Source organism: Bombina bombina, chromosome 4 (genome assembly GCF_027579735.1).
Source record: "Bombina bombina isolate aBomBom1 chromosome 4, aBomBom1.pri, whole genome shotgun sequence".
Classification (NCBI taxonomy): domain Eukaryota; kingdom Metazoa; phylum Chordata; class Amphibia; order Anura; family Bombinatoridae; genus Bombina; species Bombina bombina.
The window spans coordinates 559,033,997-559,053,767 of NC_069502.1; the positions used below are offsets into that span (position 1 = coordinate 559,033,997).

General features: G+C 41.8%; 1 protein-coding gene across 2 annotated transcripts in view; it reads right to left on the reverse strand.

Annotated features, from left to right (window-relative positions):
• The window catches only part of RARS2 (arginyl-tRNA synthetase 2, mitochondrial), a 227,136-nt gene that overhangs the window by 37,495 nt on the left and 169,870 nt on the right, over positions 1–19,771 (reverse strand). The window contains exon 19 of one of the 2 annotated variants that reach the window (XM_053710525.1): positions 15,595–15,658. The exons of the other annotated variant lie outside the window; for it this stretch is intronic. Within the exon in view, the coding sequence (XP_053566500.1) occupies positions 15,595–15,658 (64 nt within the window). The remainder of the gene's footprint in view (positions 1–15,594; positions 15,659–19,771) is intronic. 2 annotated transcript variants of the gene reach the window in all.

Below are 19,771 nucleotides of genomic sequence, written 5' to 3' on the forward strand. Positions count from 1 at the left end.
TGATCCTCAGTCATACATATAGACAAGCAGATGAGAAAAACAGGAAAGATAAATAAGGGCAGAAGAAGTGTAAAACAAATACTACCTCCCATTTGAGCAGTTGAGCACTATGGACATTACCCCTAGGCACACTCTCTTGATCCTATAAAAACTTCTTCTGCTATCAGAAAAGTCAACAATCCTTTCGTGCACTAGGGAATGGAATAGAGAACTGGGAGTTGATTATAATAAAAACATTCAAATTAGCCAAAACAGCTTCAGTCTCGGCCCTGATACAGAAAATATATTTTAAGTTATTGAGTAGGTGGTATTTAAGCCAATCGGAATTATGGTAGAAAAAATCCTATTGGCTGATGCAATCAGCCAATAGGATTGAGCTTGCATTCTATTGGCTGTTCCAATCAGCCAATAGACTGCAAGCTCAATCCTATTGGCTGATTGGATTTTTTCTACCTTAATTCCTATTGGCTGATAGAATTATATCAGCCAATCTGAATCTAAGGGACGCCATCTTGGATGATGTCACTTAAAGGTACCTTCATTCTGTGTTAGTCGTCAGATGAAGAGGATGCTCTGCGTCGAATGTCTTGAAGATGGACCCGCTCTGCGCCGGATGGATGAAGATAGAAGATGCCGTCTGGATGAAGACTTCTGCCCGGCTTGGATAAAGACTTCTGCCCGGCTTGGATTAAGACTTCTGCCCGGCTTGGATTAAGACTTCTGCCCGTCTGGAGGACCACTTCTGCCCGGCTTGAATGAAGACTTCTGCCCGTCTGGAGGATCACTTCGCCCGGCTTGGATGAAGACTTCGGCTCGGCTTGGATGAAGACTTCTCCCGGTAAGTTGATCTTCAGGGGGTTAGTGTTAGTTTTTTTTTAAGGGTGTATTGGGTGGGTTTTATTTTTAGGTTAGGGACTTTGGGCGGCAAAAGAGCTAACTGCCCTTTTAAGGGCAAAGCCCATCCAAATGCCCTTTTCAGGGCAATGGGGAGCTTAGGTTTTTTTTTAAGATAAGTTTTTATTTGGGGGGTTGGTTGTGTGGGTGGTGGGTTTTACTGTTGGGGGTGTTTGTATTTTTTTTTTACAGGTAAAAGCGCTTATTACTTTGGGGCAATGTCCCGCAAAAGGCCCTTTTAAGGGCTATTGGTAGTTTAGGCTAGGGTTTTTCTTTTACTTTGGGGGGGCTTTTTTATTTTAATAGGGCTATTAGATTACGTGTAATTAGTTTAAATTTCTGTAATTTGTTTTTATTTTCTGTAATTTAGTGTTTTTTTGTACTTTAGCTAATTTAATTTACGTAATTTATTTAATTGTATTTAAATGTAGGTAATTTATTTAATTGTAGTGTAGTTAGGTGTAATTGTAACTTAGGTTAGGTTTTATTTTACAGGTACTTTTGTATTTATTTTAGCTAGGTAGTTTTTAAATAGTTAATAACTATTTAATAACTATTCTACCTAGTTAAAATAAATACACATTTACCTGTAAAATAAAAATAAACCCTAAGCTAGCTACAATGTAACTATTAGTTATATTGGAGCCATCTTAGGGTTTATTTTACAGGTAAGTATTTAGTTTTAAATCGGAATAATTTAGTTAATGATAGGAATTTTTATTTAGATTTATTTTAATTATATTAAAGTTAGGGGGTGTTAGGGTTAGACTTAGATTTAGGGGTTAATAACTAATATAGTGGCGGCAGATTAGGGGTTAAAAAAAGTAGGTAGGTGGCGGCGATGTTAGGGACGGCAGATTAGGAGTTAATATTTAACTAGTGTTTGCGAGGCGTGAGTGCGGTGGTTTAGGGGTTAATATATTTATTATAGTGGCGGTGATGTCCGGTTCGGCAGATTAGGGGTTAAAATTATTATGTTAGTGTTTGTGATGCAGGAGGGCCTCGGTTTAGGGGTTAATATGTAGTTTATGGGTGTTAGTGTACTTTTTAGCACTTTGGTTAAGAGTTTTATGCTACAGCTTTGTAGTGTAAAACTTAACTACTGACTTTAAAATGCGGTACCAGTCTTGGCAGGAGAGGGTCTACCGCTCACTTTTTGGCAGACTCGTAATACCGGCGCTATGCAAGTCCCATTGAAAAAAAGAGGATACGCAATTTACGGAAGTGGATTTGCGGTGTTTCCAAGTCTGGCCAAAAAAGTGAGCGGTACACCTGTACTTGCAAGACTCTTAATACCAGCGGGCGTTAAAAAGCAGCGTTAGGCTTAAAAAGCAGCGTTAGCCAGTGCTAACGCAAAACTCGTAATCTAGGCGATAGTTATGTTTACTTTTGAAGTTAAAATTAGACCAACATAAAAAAAACAACAATCTCATTAAGGGGTGCTGTATCATAGACTCGAAGACTCTTTAAAGCGTTATACCGTCTTTTGATCCGGTCTGGATGAGTTTCATTGTCCAGCTATTACTTTAGGATCCCTTTATTTATTTTTATAATGTCATTGCACTACACTGCACAACCAGTTATGTAAAACTGTTATATCTGCTAACTCATCGTCAATGTATTGTACAACGTTTTAATTGTTTAAAGGCATGTTAAATAATCTGATTCATTGTTGTAATAAAAAAAAAGCATTAAGCATTTGATTATACTTAATAGAAAGCATTGTAATATGTATTGTTCATCTACTTAAATTGATTTTACCTTTTAATACTAACAGGGAGTCTTATTTGCTCACGCCCAGAACTAGCAGGAAAAAAAAAACTTAAAGGGGCACTGATCCCAATTTTTTTCTTTCGTGATTCAGATAGAGCATGCAATTTTAAGCAAGTTTCTAATTTACTCCTATTATCAATTTTTCTTTGTTCTCTTGCTATCTTTATTTGAAAAGGAAAGCATCTAAAAAAATTTATTAGTTCAGCACTCTGGACAGCACTTTTATTGGCGGATGAATTTATCCACCTATCAGCAAGAACAACCGAGGTTGTTCACCAAAAATAGGCCGGCATCTAAACTTTCATTCGTGCATTTCAAATAAAGATACCAAGAGAATAAAGAAAATTTGATAATAGGTGTAAATTAGAAAGTTACTTAAAGTTTCATGCTCTATCTGAATCACGAAAAAAAAAAAATTGGGTTCAGTGTCCCTTTAAGTTTTGAAAATCCTCTGCTCTTAAAACATCAGGGCAGGGCTATACTGAGAATTTCTACTTGCTAGTTTTGCAAGAAAAACAGAATTTATGTTTACCTGATAAATTTCTTTCTCCTACGGTGTATCCGGTCCACGGCTTCATCCTTACTCGTGGGATATTCTCAATCCCTACAGGAAGTGGCAAAGAGAGCACACAGCAGAGCTGTCCATATAGCTCCCCTCAGGCTCCGCCCCCCCAGTCATTCAACCGACGGTTAGGAGAAAAAACATAATTTATGCTTACCTGATAAATTCCTTTCTCCTGTAGTGTAGTCAGTCCACGGGTCATCATTACTTCTGGGATATTAACTCCTCCCCAACAGGAAGTGCAAGAGGATCACCCAAGCAGAGCTGCTATATAGCTCCTCCCCTCTACGTCACACCCAGTCATTCGACCGAGAACCAACGAGAAAGGAGAAGCTAAAGGGTGCAGTGGTGACTGGAGTAAAATTTAAAAATTTAGACCTGCCATAAAAAACAGGGCGGGCCGTGGACTGACTACACTACAGGAGAAAGGAATTTATCAGGTAAGCATAAATTATGTTTTCTCCTGTTAAGTGTAGTCAGTCCACGGGTCATCATTACTTCTGGGATACCAATACCAAAGCTTAAGTACACGGATGACGGGAGGGACAGGCAGGATCTTTATACGGAAGGAACCACTGCCTGAAGAACCTTTCTCCCAAAAACAGCCTCCGAAGAAGCAAGTGTGTCAAATTTGTAAAATTTGGAAAAAGTATGAAGAGAAGACCAAGTTGCAGCCTTGCAAATCTGTTTAACAGAGGCCTCATTCTTAAAGGCCCAAGTGGAAGCCACAGCTCTAGTAGAATGAGCTGTAATTCTTTCAGGAGGCTGCTGTCCAGCAGTCTCATAAGCTAAACGTATTATGCTACGAAGCCAAAAAGAGAGAGAGGTAGCAGAAGCTTTTTGACCGCTCCTCTGTCCAGAATAAACGACAAACAGGGAAGAAGTTTGGCGAAAATCTTTAGTTGCCTGTAAATAAAATTTCAGGGCACGGACTACATCTAGATTGTGTAGAGGTCGTTCCTTCTTTGAAGAAGGATTAGGACACAATGATGGAACAACAATCTCTTGATTGATATTCCTATTAGTGACCACCTTAGGTAAGAACCCAGGTTTAGTACGCAGAACTACCTTGTCTGAATGAAAAATCAGATAAGGAGAATCACAATGTAAGGCCGATAACTCAGAGACTCTTCGAGCCGAGGAAATAGCCATTAAAAACAGAACTTTCCAACATAACAATTTGATATCAATGGAATGAAGGGGTTCAAACGGAACACCCTGTAAAACGTTAAGAACTAAATTTAAGCTCCATGGTGGAGCAACAGTTTTAAACACAGGCTTAATCCTGGCCAAAGCCTGACAAAAAGCCTGAACGTCTGGAACTTCTGACAGACGTTTGTGTAAAAGAATGGACAGAGCTGAGATCTGTCCCTTTAAGGAACTAGCAGATAAACCCTTTTCTAAACCTTCTTGTAGAAAAGACAATATCCTAGGAATCCTAACCTTACTCCATGAGTAACTCTTGGATTCGCACCAATGTAAGTATTTACGCCATATTTTATGGTAAATCTTTCTGGTAACAGGTTTCCTAGCCTGTATTAAGGTATCAATTACTGACTCAGAAAATCCACGCTTTGATAAAATCAAGCGTTCAATTTCCAAGCAGTCAGCTTCAGAGAAATTAGATTTTGATGTTTGAAGGGACCCTGAATTAGAAGGTCCTGTCTCAGAGGCAGAGACCAAGGTGGACAGGATGACATGTCCACTAGATCTGCATACCAGGTCCTGCGTGGCCATGCAGGCGCTATTAGAATCACCGATGCTCTCTCCTGTTTGATCCTGGCAATCAATCGAGGAAGCATCGGGAAGGGTGGAAACACATAAGCCATCCCGAAGGTCCAAGGTGCTGTCAAAGCATCTACCAGGACCGCTCCCGGGTCCCTGGACCTGGACCCGTAACAAGGAAGCTTGGCGTTCTGTCGAGACGCCATGAGATCTATCTCTGGTTTGCCACAACGTCGAAGTATTTGGGCAAAGACCTCCGGATGAAGTTCCCACTCCCCCGGATGAAAAGTCTGACGACTTAGGAAATCCGCCTCCCAGTTCTCCACTCCTGGGATGTGGATCGCTGACAGGTGGCAAGAGTGAGACTCTGCCCAGCGAATTATCTTTGATACTTCCATCATCGCTAGGGAGCTTCTTGTCCCTCCTTGATGGTTGATGTAAGCTACAGTCGTGATGTTGTCCGACTGAAACCTGATGAACCCCCGAGTTGTTAACTGGGGCCAAGCCAGAAGGGCATTGAGAACTGCTCTCAATTCCAGAATGTTTATTGGAAGGAGACTCTCCTCCTGAGTCCATGATCCCTGAGCCTTCAGAGAATTCCAGACAGCGCCCCAACCTAGTAGGCTGGCGTCTGTTGTTACAATTGTCCAATCTGGCCTGCTGAATGGCATCCCCCTGGACAGATGTGGCCGAGAAAGCCACCATAGAAGAGAATTTCTGGTCTCTTGATCCAGATTCAGAGTAGGGGACAAATCTGAGTAATCCCCATTCCACTGACTTAGCATGCACAATTGCAGCGGTCTGAGATGTAGGCGTGCAAAGGGTACTATGTCCATTGCCGCTACCATTAAGCCGATTACCTCCATGCATTGAGCCACTGACGGGTGTTGAATGGAATGAAGAACACGGCAAGCATTTTGAAGCTTTGTTAACCTGTCTTCTGTCAGGTAGATCTTCATTTCTACAGAATCTATAAGAGTCCCCAAGAAGGGAACTCTTGTGAGTGGAAAGAGAGAACTCTTCTTTTCGTTCACCTTCCACCCATGCGACCTTAGAAATGCCAGTACTAACTCTGTATGAGACTTGGCAGTTTGAAAGCTTGAAGCTTGTATCAGAATGTCGTCTAGGTACGGAGCTACCGAAATTCCTCGCGGTCTTAGTACCGCCAGAAGAGCGCCCAGAACCTTTGTGAAGATTCTTGGAGCCGTAGCCAATCCGAATGGAAGAGCTACAAACTGGTAATGCCTGTCTAGGAAGGCAAACCTTAGATACCGGTAATGATCTTTGTGAATCGGTATGTGAAGGTAAGCGTCCTTTAAATCCACTGTGGTCATGTACTGACCCTTTTGGATCATGGGTAAGATTGTCTGAATAGTTTCCATTTTGAACGATGGAACTCTTAGGAATTTGTTTAGGATCTTTAAATCCAAGATTGGTCTGAAGGTTCCTTCTTTCTTGGGAACCACAAACAGATTTGAGTAAAACCCCTGTCCGTGCTCCGACTGCGGAACCGGGTGGATCACTCCCATTAGTAAGAGATCTTGTACACAGCGTAGAAACGCCTCTTTCTTTATTTGGTTTGTTGACAACCTTGAAAGATGAAATCTCCCTTTTGGGGGAGAGGTTTTGAAGTCCAGAAGATATCCCTGAGATATGATCTCTAAAGCCCAGGGATCCTGGACATCTCTTGCCCAAGCCTGGGCGAAGAGAGAAAGTCTGCCCCCCACTAGATCCGTTCCCGGATCGGGGGCCCTCAATTCATGCTGTCTTAGGGGCAGCAGCAGGTTTTCTGGCCTGCTTGCCCTTGTTCCAGGACTGGTTAGGTCTCCAGCCTTGTCTGTAGCGAGCAACAGCTCCTTCCTGTTTTGGTGCAGAGGAAGTTGATGCTGCTCCTGCCTTGAAATTACGAAAGGCACGAAAATTAGACTGTCTAGCCCTAGGTTTGGCTCTGTCTTGAGGCAGGGCATGGCCTTTACCTCCTGTAATGTCAGCGATAATTTCTTTCAAACCGGGCCCGAATAAGGTCTGCCCTTTGAAAGGTATGTTAAGTAATTTAGATTTAGAAGTAACATCAGCTGACCAGGATTTTAGCCACAGTGCTCTACGTGCCTGAATGGCGAATCCGGAATTCTTAGCCGTAAGTTTAGTTAAATGTACTACGGCATCTGAAATAAATGAATTAGCTAGCTTAAGGGTTTTAAGCTTATTTGAAATCTCATCTATAGTTATTGAGTCAAGAGTCTCTTCCAGAGACTCGGACCAAAAAGCGGCCGCAGCCGTGACAGACGCAATACATGCAAGGGGTTGCAATATAAAACCTTGTTGAACAAACATTTTCTTAAGGTAACCCTCTAATTTTTTATCCATTGGATCTGAAAAGGCACAGCTATCCTCCACCGGGATAGTGGTACGCTTAGCCAGAGTAGAAACTGCTCCCTCCACCTTAGGGACCATCTGCCATAAGTCCCGTGTGGTGGCGTCTATTGGAAACATTTTTCTAAATACAGGAGGGGGGGAAAAGGGTACACCGGGCCTATCCCACTCCTTAGTAATTATCTCTGTAAGCCTCTTAGGTATAGGAAATACGTCAGTACTCGCCGGTACCGCATAGTATCTATCCAGCCTACATAATTTCTCTGGGATTGCAACGGTGTTACAATCATTCAGAGCCGCTAATACCTCCCCTAGCAGTACACGGAGGTTTTCTAGCTTAAACTTAAAGTTTGAAATGTCTGAATCCACTCTATTGGGATCAGATCCGTCACCTGCAGATTGAAGCTCTCCGTCCTCATGTTCTGCAAATTGTGACGCAGTATCTGACATGGCCCTATTATTATCAGCGCACTCTGTTCTCACCCCAGAGTGATCTCTCTTACCTCTAAGTTCTGGTAATTTAGACAAAACTTCAGTCATAACATTAGCCATGTCCTGCAATGTGATTTGTAATGGCCGCCCTGAAGTACTCGGCGCTACAATATCACGCACCTCCCGAGCGGGAGATGCAGGTACTGACACGTGAAGCAAGTTAGTCGGCATAACTTCCCCCTCGTTGTTTGGTGAATGATGTTCAATTTGTACAGATTGACTTTTATTTAAAGTAGCATCAATGCAATTAGTACATAAATTTCTATTGGGCTCCACCTTGGCTTTTGCACATATAGCACAGAGATATTCCTCTGAGTCAGACATGTTTAACACACTAGCAATTAAACTAGCAAGCTTGGAAATACTTTTCAACTCAATTTACAAGTAATATGAAAAACGTACTGTGCCTTTAAGAAGCACAGAAAAAAATTATGACAGTTGACTAACAATGAACCGGAGAAACTATAAAATCAAATTTTTCCCGGTAAAAACACAAATTAGCAAAGGATTGCCCCCATTAGCAATGGATAACTAACCCTTAAATAGCAGAAAAAATGTACAAAATATAAACGTTTTTTTATCACAGTCAAAGCACAATCTCACAGGTCTGCTGTGAGTGATTACCTCCCTCAAAATAATCTTTGAAGACCCTTGAGCTCTGTAGAGACGATCCGGATCATGCAGGGAAGAAAACAGACTTGTGACTGAATTTTTGATGCGTAGCAAAAGCGCCAAAATAGGCCCCTCCCCCTCACACACAACAGTGAGGGAAGTTCAGTAAACTGTCTTAAATTAAAATAAACGACAGCCAAGTGGAAAAACAGTGCCCAAAACAATTTTTCACCCAGTACCTCAGATAAATAAACGATTTAACATGCCAGCAAAACGTTTAAAATCAAATAAAATGAAGTGTCATTAAAAAGCCTGCTGCTAGTCATTCCCACTGCAAGTTAGGCTAAAAGTTATATGCATACAGTATTATCCCAGTGAAGTGCCATTCCCCAGAATACTGAAATGTAAACATATAAACATAACAGCCTGATACCAGTTGCTACTACTGCATTTAAGGCTGAACTTACATTATATCGGTATTGGCAGTATTTTCTCAGTCAATTCCATTCCTCAGAAAATAATATACTGCTACATACCTCTTTGCAGGTGAACCTGCCCGCTGTCCCCTGATCTGAAGTTTACCTCACTCCTCAGAATGGCCGAGAACAGCAAAATGAATCTTAGCTACGCCGGCTAAAATCATACAAAAAACTCAGGTAGATTCGTCTTCAAATTCTACCTGAGAAGGAACAACACACTCCGGTGCGGTTTTAAAATAACAAACTTTTGATTGAAGATATAAAAACTAAGTATAATCACCACAGTCCTCTCACACATCCTATCTATTAGTTGGGTGCAAGAGAATGACTGGGTGTGACGTAGAGGGGAGGAGCTATATAGCAGCTCTGCTTGAGTGATCCTCTTGCACTTCCTGTTGGGGAGGAGTTAATATCCCAGAAGTAATGATGACCCGTGGACTGACTACACTTAACAGGAGAAAGGAGAACCATAGGGTGCAGTGGTGACTGTAGTTCATAAAAATAAATTTAAACCTGACTAAAATGCCAGGGTGGGCCGTGGACCGGATACACCGTAGGAGAAAGACATTTATCAGGTAAACATAAATTCTGTTTTCTCCTCCATTGGTGTATCCGGTCCACGGCTTCATCCTTACTTGTGGGATACCAATACCAAAGCTTTAGGACACGGATGAAGGGAGGGAACAAGTCAGGTAACCTAAACGGAAGGAACCACTGCTTGTAAAACCTTTCTCCCAAAAATAGCCTCCGAAGAAGCAAAAGTATCGAATTTGTAAAATTTGGCAAATGTATGCAGTGAAGACCAAGTCGCTGCCTTACAGATATGTTTAACAGAAGCCTCATTCTTGAAAGCCCATGTGGAAGCCACAGCTCTAGTAGAGTGAGCTGTAATTCGTTCAGGGGGCTGCCTTCCAGCAGTCTCATAAGCCAACCGGATGATGCTTTTCAGCCAGAAGGACAGAGAGGTCGCAGTCGCCTTTTGACCTCTCCTCTTGCCAGAATAGACGACAAACAAGGACGATGTTTGTCTGAAGTCTTTAGTTGCTTTTAGATAGAACTTTAAAGCACGAACCACATCAAGATTGTGCAACAGACGTTCCTTGTTAGAAACTGGATTAGGACACAGAGAAGGAACAACTATTTCCTGGTTAATATTCTTATTGGAAACCACTTTTGGAAGAAAACCAGGTTTGGTACGTAAAACGACCTTATCTGTATGGAACACCAGGTAAGGTGAATTACACTGCAAAGCAGACAATTCAGAAACTCTTCTAGCAGAAGAAATAGCTACCAAAAACAAAACTTTCCAAGATAGTAACTTGATATCTATGGAATGTAGAGGTTCAAACGGAACCCCTTGAAGAACTGAAAGAACTAAATTTAGACTCCATGGAGGAGCCACAGGTCTATAGACAGGCTTGATTCTGACTAAAGCCTGTACAAACGCCTGAACATCTGGCATTGCTGCCAGACGCTTGTGTAACAAAACAGACAGAGCAGATATCTGTCCTTTTAAGGAACTAGCTGACAAACCTTTCTCCAATCCTTCTTGGAGAAAAGATAGAATCCTTGGAATCCTAATCTTACTCCATGAGTAACCCTTGGATTCGCACCAACAAAGATATTTCCGCCATATCTTATGGTAAATTTTCCTCGTGACAGGCTTTCTAGCCTGGATCAGGGTATCTATAACTGATTCCGAAAACCCACGCTTAGCTAGAATCAAATGTTCAATCTCCAAGCAGTCAGTTGCAGAGAAACTAGGTTTGGATGTTCGAATGGACCTTGAATTAGAAGGTCCTGCCTCAAAAGTAGCTTCCATGGTGGAACCGATGACATATTCACCAGGTCTGCATACCAAGTCCTGCGTGGCCACGCAGGAGCTATCAGAATTACCGAAGCCTTCTCCGGTTTGATCCTGGCTACTAGCCGGGGTAGAAGGGGAAACGGTGGAAAGACATAAGCTAGATTGAACGACCAAGGCGCTACTAAGGCATCTACCAATGTCGCCTTGGGATCCCTGGACCTGGACCCGTAACGTGGAACTTTGGAGTTCTGACGTGACGCCATCATATCCAGATCTGGAATGCCCCATAGTTGAGTTAACTGGGCAAAAACCTCCGGGTGAAGTTCCCACTCCGACTCAGATAATCCGCTTCCCAGTTGTCCACTCCTGGGATGTGAATTGCTGATAGATGGCAGGAGTGATCCTCTGCCCATTTGATGATTTTGGATACCTCCCTCATCGCCAGGGAACTCTTTGTTCCCCCCTGATGATTGATGTACGCTACAGTCGTCATGTTGTCCGACTGAAATCTGATGATTTGGCCTCCACTAGTTGAGGCCATGCCTGGAGCGCATTGAATATCGCTCTCAATTCCAAAATGTTTATCGGGAGAAGAGATTCTTCCCGAGACCATAGACCCTGAGCCTTCAGGGACTCCCAGACCGCGCCCCAGCCTAGGAGGCTGGCGTCGGTCGTGACAATGATCCACTCCGGTCTGCGGAAACTCATTCCCTGAGACAGGTGATCCAGAGAGGAGTGAGTCTCTGGTTTTCTGGTCCATTTGAATCTGGGGAGACAAATCTGCATAATCCCCATTCCACTGTTTGAGCATGCACAGTTGCAATGGTCTTAAATGAATTCGAGCAAATGGAACCACATCCATTGCTGCAACCATGAGTCCTATTACCTCCATGCACTGAACTATGGAGGGTTGAGGAATGGATTGAAGAACTCGACAAGTGTTCAGAAGTTTTAACTTCCTGACCTCTGTCAGAAAGATCTTCATTTCTACGGAGTCTATTATTGTTCGCAGGAAGGGAACCCTTGTGAACGGGGACAGAGAACTTTTTTCTATGTTCACCTTCCACCCGTGAGACCTTAGAAAGGCTAGAACAATGTCTGTATGAGCCTTTGCTTTGTGAAAGGACGACGCTTGTATTAAAATGTCGTCTAGGTAAGGTGCTACTGCAATGCCCCTTGGCCTTAGCACCGCTAGAAGGGACCCTAGCACCTTCGTGAAAATTCTGGGAGCAGTGGCCAATCCGAAGGGAAGAGCCACGAACTGGTAATGCTTGTCCAGAAAGGCGAACCTCAGGAACTGATGGTGATCTTTGTGGATAGGAATATGTAGGTACGCATCCTTTAAGTCCACGGTAGTCATATATTGACCCTCCTGGATCATTGGTAAAATTGTCCGAATGGTTTCCATTTTGAATGATGGAACTCTGAGGAATTTGTTTAGAATTTTTAAGTCCAGAATTGGCCTGCAAGTTCCTTCCTTTTTGGGAACTACAAACAGGTTTGAGTAAAAACCCAGTCCTTGTTCTGCTGTCGGAACTGGGTGTATAACTCCCATTTTTAAAAGGTCTTCTACGCAATGTAAGAATGCCTGTTTCTTTATCTGGTCTAAAGATAAGCGAGACATGTGGAACCTTCCCCTTGGGGGAAGGTCTTTGAACTCTAGAAGATACCCGAGAGACAATTTCTAGTGCCCAGGGGTCCGGAACATCTCTTGCCCAAGCCTGAGCAAAGAGAGAAAGTCTGCCCCCTACTAGATCCGGTCCCGGATCGGGGGCTACCCCTTCATGCTGTCTTGGTAGCAGCAGCAGGCTTCTTGGCCTGTTTACCCTTGTTCCAGCCTTGCAATGGCTTCCATGCTGGTTTGGGCTGGGGTGCGTTACACTCTTGCCTAGTGGCTGTAGAGGTAGAAGCCGGTCCGTTCCTGAAATTGCGAAAGGAACGAAAATTAGACTTATTTTTAGCTTTGAAAGGTCTATCCTGTGGAAGGGCATGGCCCTTTCCCCCAGTGATATCTGAAATAATTTCTTTCAACTCTGGCCCGAATAGGGTCTTACCCTTGAAAGGAATATCAAGCAATTTTGTTTTGGACGACACATCCGCCGACCAAGATTTTAACCAAAGCGCTCTGCGCGCCACGATTGCAAAACCAGAATTTTTCACCACCAACCTAGCTAACTGGAAAGCGGCATCTGTAATGAAAGAATTAGCCAACTTCAGGGCATGAATTCTGTCCATGACTTCATCATAAGAAGTCTCCTTCTGTAGCGAGTTTTCTAGTTCCTCAAACCAAAAAGCCGCTGCAGTGGTTACAGGAATAATGCAAGAAATTGGTTGAAGAAGAAAACCCTGTTGAACAAAATTTTTTTATCCATAGGGTCTTTGAAAGCGCAACTGTCTTCTATTGGTATAGTCGTGCGCTTAGCTAGCGTTGAAACTGCCCCCTCTACCTTGGGGACCGTCTGCCACGCGTCCCTTCTAGGGTCAACAATTGGGAACATTTTCTTAAATATAGGAGGGGGAACAAAAGGTACACCTGGCTTCTCCCACTCCTTAGTCACGATATCCGCCACCCTCTTAGGTATTGGAAACGCATCAGTGTGTACTGGGACCTCTAAGAATTTGTCCATTTTACACAATTTTTCTGGGATCACCAAAGGATCACAATCATCAAGTGTAGCTAGGACCTCCTTAAGTAGGGCGCGGAGGTGTTCTAGCTTAAATTTAAATGCTATCGTATCAGGCTCTGCCTGCTGAGAAACTTTTCCTGTGTCAGAAATTTCTCCCTCAGACAGGCCCTCCCTCACCGCCAAGTCAGATTGATGTGAGGGCACTACAGATAAATTATCCTCTGCGTCTGCTTGCTCATTTTCTGTGTCTAAAACTGAGCAATCACGCTTCCTAGGAAAAGCTGGCAGTTTGGATAAAAATGCTGAGAGAGAATTATCCATTACTGCCGCTAACTGTTGCATAGTAATGGCAATTGGTGCGCTAGATGTACTGGGCATCGCTTGCGTGGGCATAGCTGGTGTTGACACAGAAGGAGAGGATAGCGAGCTATCTTCACTACCTTCAGCTAAAGAATCATCTTGGGCTATATTTTTAAGTGTGATTGTACGGTCCTTAAGCTGTTTGGACGCTATGGCACACTTCACACATAAATTTAATGGGGGAACCACCTTGGCCTTTGAACATACAGAACATAGGCTATCTGAAGATTCAGACATGTTTGACAGACTTAAACAGAACTTCAATGTAATAAAAACTATTTTTGACAAAAACGTTACTGTCTCTTTAAATAATAAAAGTGCACACTTTATTACTGAAACATCAAAAAACCATCAAATAAACATCCGATTTTAATGAAATTTTCACCACAGTGTCTTAATGCTTTGAAAAGATTGCACACAAATTTTCAGACCAATTAACCCCTTAATGCCCAAACCGGAGCTAATAACAGTTATTAACCGGTTAACACACTACAGTACTATGCCACAGCTTTCACTGTGGCCTTTACCTTCCTTAGGGATTATTTTAGTAGGAAATAAGCCTCTCTGGAGTCTTTTCTGATGCCTCTGGACTCCCCACGTGAAGCTGCATGAACTGCCTAGGCAAAACAACTGCGCAATTGAGGCGCGAAAATGAGGCCTCCTCCCTCTTCATTCCAGAGTGGAGGAGCCTTTCTGACTAGATTAGGTGTCCAAACAAGTGCCAGGCGCAAATTAAACCCCAAAAGTGTTTTAAAGTCTGAAAAAACACATTATTTATAGTGAAAAACATGCTAAAAAGCAATCGATTAAGCCCACAATAGTGTCAACCAGCATAGAGCCCTTAATATAAGCCATCATTTTATACAGAGTCTAAGAAAAATGGCTTACCTATCCTAGAGGGAATTTCTGACAGTCTTCTAGCATTACATGGTCTTGTTAGAAAAATGACTGATCATACCTGAAGCAGTTAAGCCTGCAAACTGTTCCCCCCAACTGATGTTCTCTGGTTTCAACAGTCCTGTGTGGGAACAGCAATGGATTTTAGTTACTGGTGCTAAAATCATATTCCTCTTAGCAGAAATCTTCATCACTTTCTGCTGCAGAGTAAATAGTACAAGCCGGCACTATTTTAAAATAACAAACTCTTGATAGAAGAAATAAAAAACTACAACTAACACCACATACTTTTTACCACCCCCGTGGAGATGCTACTAGTTAAAGCGGCGAAGAGAATTACCGGGGGGGGCGGAGCCTGAGGGGAGCTATATGGACAGCTCTGCTGTGTGCTCTCTTTGCCACTTCCTGTAGGGATTGAGAATATCCTACAAGTAAGGATGAAGCCGTGGACCGGATACACCAATGTAGGAGAAAGTAAGGTATTTGCTGATTTTTACACAATCTTTTGCTTTTTATATTTACTTTGATTTAACATATTTGTTTTTACCGAAGGAGCAAATCCTAGAGTTTCAAAAACGCTAGGATTTACCATTGTTAGAAATAAAAGTGTATAGGATTTTGGTAGCAGCAAAAAAAGGAAATTGGTACGTACTTTTTTTCTTTTAAACTGATGAATTAAGGTCACTTTTATTTCTAACAATGGTAAATCCTAGGGTTTTTAAACTTCACAGAATGGAGGTAAATATATTTAAAGACCGCATAACAAAAAGGAGGTAAAGATCAAAATCTTTTAGACCCGAGGGAACAAAGAAACTAGCTGTTTTAGAATATAACATGTCAGCAAAACTAGTGATCATGAGTTTAGTAAGTGCATGTTATCCTATACGGCAGAAATGCTCCTAACAAATGTTTTATGTTACCTGCTGCAATTATATTGTTCTGCAAAATGCCAACGAATAACATTTATTCACAATACAATATTTCCAGACTTACATGTGCAACCTCTGGACTGCTTCCTTTCACATAAAGTGTGCGATGAGCCACGCTAACGAGATGACTGAAATGTAACAGAGAACAGCTTTTAACTGTCTTAAAGAAGACTGGCCATTCAAAATTAGAAACGACCTAACCATATCCTTAAAGGGACAGTCTACTTGAACATTTTTATTTTTTAAAACAATAGAAAATCCCTTTAGTACACATTTCATAGTTTTGCACAACCAAGACTGTTATATTAATATACTTTTTAACTCTGTGATTACCTTGTATATAAGCCTCTGCAAACTGCCCCTTATTTCAGTTCTTTTGACAGACTTGCATTTTAGCCAATCAGTGCTGACTCCTAGGTAACTCCACGGTTGTGTGAGCACAATGTTATCTATATGGCACACATGAACTAGTGCCCTCTAATTGTGGAAAAAATGTCAAAATGCTTTTTACAAACTTGCATTTCCACCAATCAGTGCTGACTCATGCATAACTCCACAGAAGCGCGCACACATGATCTGGCACTGTCTAGCTTTGAAAAGCACTGAGCAAAGAAGGCAGCCTTCAAGGGCTTAGAAATCAGCATATGAGCCTACCTAGGTTTAGGAATGGCGATGTATAGTGCAATATTGCTAAAAACAAAAGTATTTAGAAGGAATAAGGCTTACCAAATGACTATCGACATGTTTCAGCCCTCAAAAATGGGCCTCTCTCAAGACTTTCTTTGTTATATGTTACAGGCTATAAGAAGAAACACACAACCCAGTTTTTGAGAAGCACACACCACCTCCCAGAGGGATCTATATCCACCACTTAATATTGGGAGTATCCTTTCTTTTACCCACACTGAATGTAATCACATTTCATTTTGAAACTTTTTGATCACTCACATCTACATTTGTTTTTTTTCATCATTTTTTCATATTTTGTTTTTTTAATTTTGGATATGTTTTGAATTCTTGATTTTTTCACATACTTTGACATTTTTCAATGAACATATTGGAACACAAATTTCGAATTATCCCCGATTGGAACTTATTGGAACATTACTGACTGTATCAAGCCTAATTTTATCGGTTCTCATACTTATAAGGTGCACCTTACAGAGCCAAGCCTGAGACGTTTTTTTCCACCTATACGGTGTTTTTTTTTTCATCAAATAATTTTTATTATTTTCAAAGCGAAATCAAACTGAAAATCACACATAACAAGTGTACAAGGGTGTAACGCCAAGTGTACAGACAGTAATCACATTTACAATAGCATATATATTAGGGTCATATAACATAGTATAATGTCAATTTAAAGTATTCTACTCCAAGATTTGCTAGGTCAAGCTGAGAAAAATAAAACACATTATGTCAAGACACACAGTCCCGTCACAGTTGCCAGTATCGGCAGTTTTTAGGTTTATCCTTGTTTGTTTTCAGGGTTCAGGTGGTCTGCTGTTCCCATATAAAAATTATATCTACAATAGCATCCTGCTTTCTTTTATACGCATAATATACTTTTTCCAATTCAAGCACATGACTCACTTCCTTTACCCACATGGTGTATGAGGGGACAGCAGTTTTCTTCCAAAACCTAGGGATCAAGCGCCTGGCGCAGCTGAGCATACATTGCAGTAGTTTCTTTCTATACATACATGGAATTTTAGGGATATCACTCAGCAGTACCAAACTTGGTGTGAGCACAACAGGTCTACCCAACACCCTATCAATATGTTGACTTATGTTGTCCCAATAGGGGCGGAGGTAGGGACAGGACCACCAAATGTGCGAGAGAGTGCCCACCTCCCCACAGTGTCTCCAACATAGTGAAGAGGAGTTAGGAAAAATGCTACGTAAGCGGTGGGGGGTCAGATACCACCTCGAAAGAAGTTTGTAGTTTGTTTCAACCATTGCCATTGACAGGGAGGATTTTTTGGTCTCTAAAAAAATCTGCTGCCACTGGGTGTCTGTGATTACTATGTTTAACTCTTTTTCCCATTTTGTGATGTACGTGGGTTTTTTACTACGGAAAGTTCCTCTAAGAAGTTTGTATACAATGGACACTTGGGATTTAGTGACTGAGGTAGTTGTACACAGTGTTTCAAAGGAGGTAAGAGGTCTGACAAGATTAGCCTTATGGGCACTATTGTGAATAGCATGTCTAATTTGAAGGTATGGAAACCAAAGGTGGAAAGGAGCACCTAGAAGTTGATGGATATCAGCTTGGGATCTAATAAGTCCATTTTGGAGTATCATGTGTGCTGGTATGTTAGTAGGTTTACCCTCTAGTCGTGGTAAGGGAAAGGTGTGTGTTTGTAGCAGTAAGGGGTTATTGAGCACAGGGGATAGAGGGGAAATGGGAGTCGAAATCTGATTTTCTTCAGCTAGAGTTTTATCCCATATTTTAAGGGTGGAAGCTATATAGTAGTTTCCCCAAATTTCTGTTGGTCTATTTCTGTGTGGGATCCAGCACTGGTCGCCCAAGTTCAGGCCACCCGCCAGAAATGTTTCTATCTGTATCCAGGGTTTCTCTAGGGGGGAATGTTTCCAAGCGACTATGCGAGCCATATGCGCAGCTTTATAATAATACATCAGGTTTGGGGATCCCAAACCTCCATCTTCTCTTTAAAAACAGGGTGTTCCTGGCCACCCTGGCCCTCTTATGATCCCAAATAAATAAGTCGAACATTTTTTGTTGTTTTATTAAGTACTGAGTGGGAAGATCTAGTGGGAGGACCTGGAACAAGTATAAATATTTAGGAAGGAGGTTCATTTTTATTGCATTAATGCGTCCAGCCCAAGAAAGGTGGCCCTGCTTACTCCAGAGCTCTAGGGATTTATTAGTTTCTGTTTGGAGAGGTATATAATTAAGATTAAACAATTCCGTGTGATTAGGAGATATGTCTATCCCTAGGTATCTTATTTTGCTAGTTATCTGGAATGAGGTATTATTTGTTATATACTGTACCTCGTCCTCTGCAAGATGTAAGGGTAATATCATTGACTTTTCCATATTGACAGAGAAGTTGGAAACCAATTTATAACTCTCTAGTTCTCTGAGTATGGTGGGGATGGAAGAAAGTGGAGAGCTTATTGTAAATATAATGTCATCAGCATATAAAAGACACTTTTGACAAATCTCTCCGAAAGTGACTCCGTGAACATGGGGATTGCTTCTTATTCGCGCCGCTAATGCCTCCACCGCCAGAGCGAATAGGAGAGGGGATAGGGGGCATCCCTGACGTGTGCCATTGTTTATATGGATCTTTTGTGAGAGTGTATTGTTTGCGTTGACGCGCGCTGAAGGGCCAGAATAGAGTACTTTAATGCGAGCAATTAATTTTTGCGAGAATCCAAACCTTGACAGGATGGACCAGAGAAAATCCCAATCCACCCTGTCAAAGGCCTTCTCCGCATCTGTGGATAGCAAGATCAGGGGCAATTTGGTAGATGAAGCGGTAAGCAAAGTGTGCAGAACCCGAATGGTGTTATCTTTGGCCTCCCTGCATGGAATAAATCCCACTTGGTCGGAGTGCACCAAAGAGGGTAAGTATTTGTTAATTCTCGTGGCAATTAGTTTAGCATATAATTTAATATCAATATTTATTAAGGAGATAGGGCGGTAATTGGCTACCTTATCAGTGGGTTTATTTGGCTTAGGGATAACAGAAATAGTGGCTTCTAGGAGGTTTGGGGTTAGCTGACCTTCTTCATCTAATGATTGGTACATGCTCAACAAGTGGGGGCCTAGTAGGGTTTTAAACAGGTGATAGAATTTAGGTGTGAAACCGTCAGGTCCCGGGGCTTTGCCCTGGGGGAGGCTTTTAATTGCCAACATAATTTCCTGAATAGTGAATCTATCATCCAGCGCCTCGCAATCTGCTTTAAGTAATGTTGGAAGCTGGATATTGGATAAGTAACTATTTATCTTAATTAGTTTAGTTTCCAAGTCAAGGGAGGGGAGGTTATATAATGAGGAGTAGTATTGTGCAAATTGGTTGACAATGTCAGTGTTCGTGGTAAATGTGGCACCATCCGGGCCTGTAATTTTATCAATAAAGGTTTTGTAGCGTTTCTTTTTCAGGGATCTAGCAAGAAGGCGCCCAGCTTTATTAATTTCAACAAAGAATTTTGATTCAGAGGCTATGGCTCTCATATGCGCATTTTTAATTAAATATTGGTGAAGTTCCTCT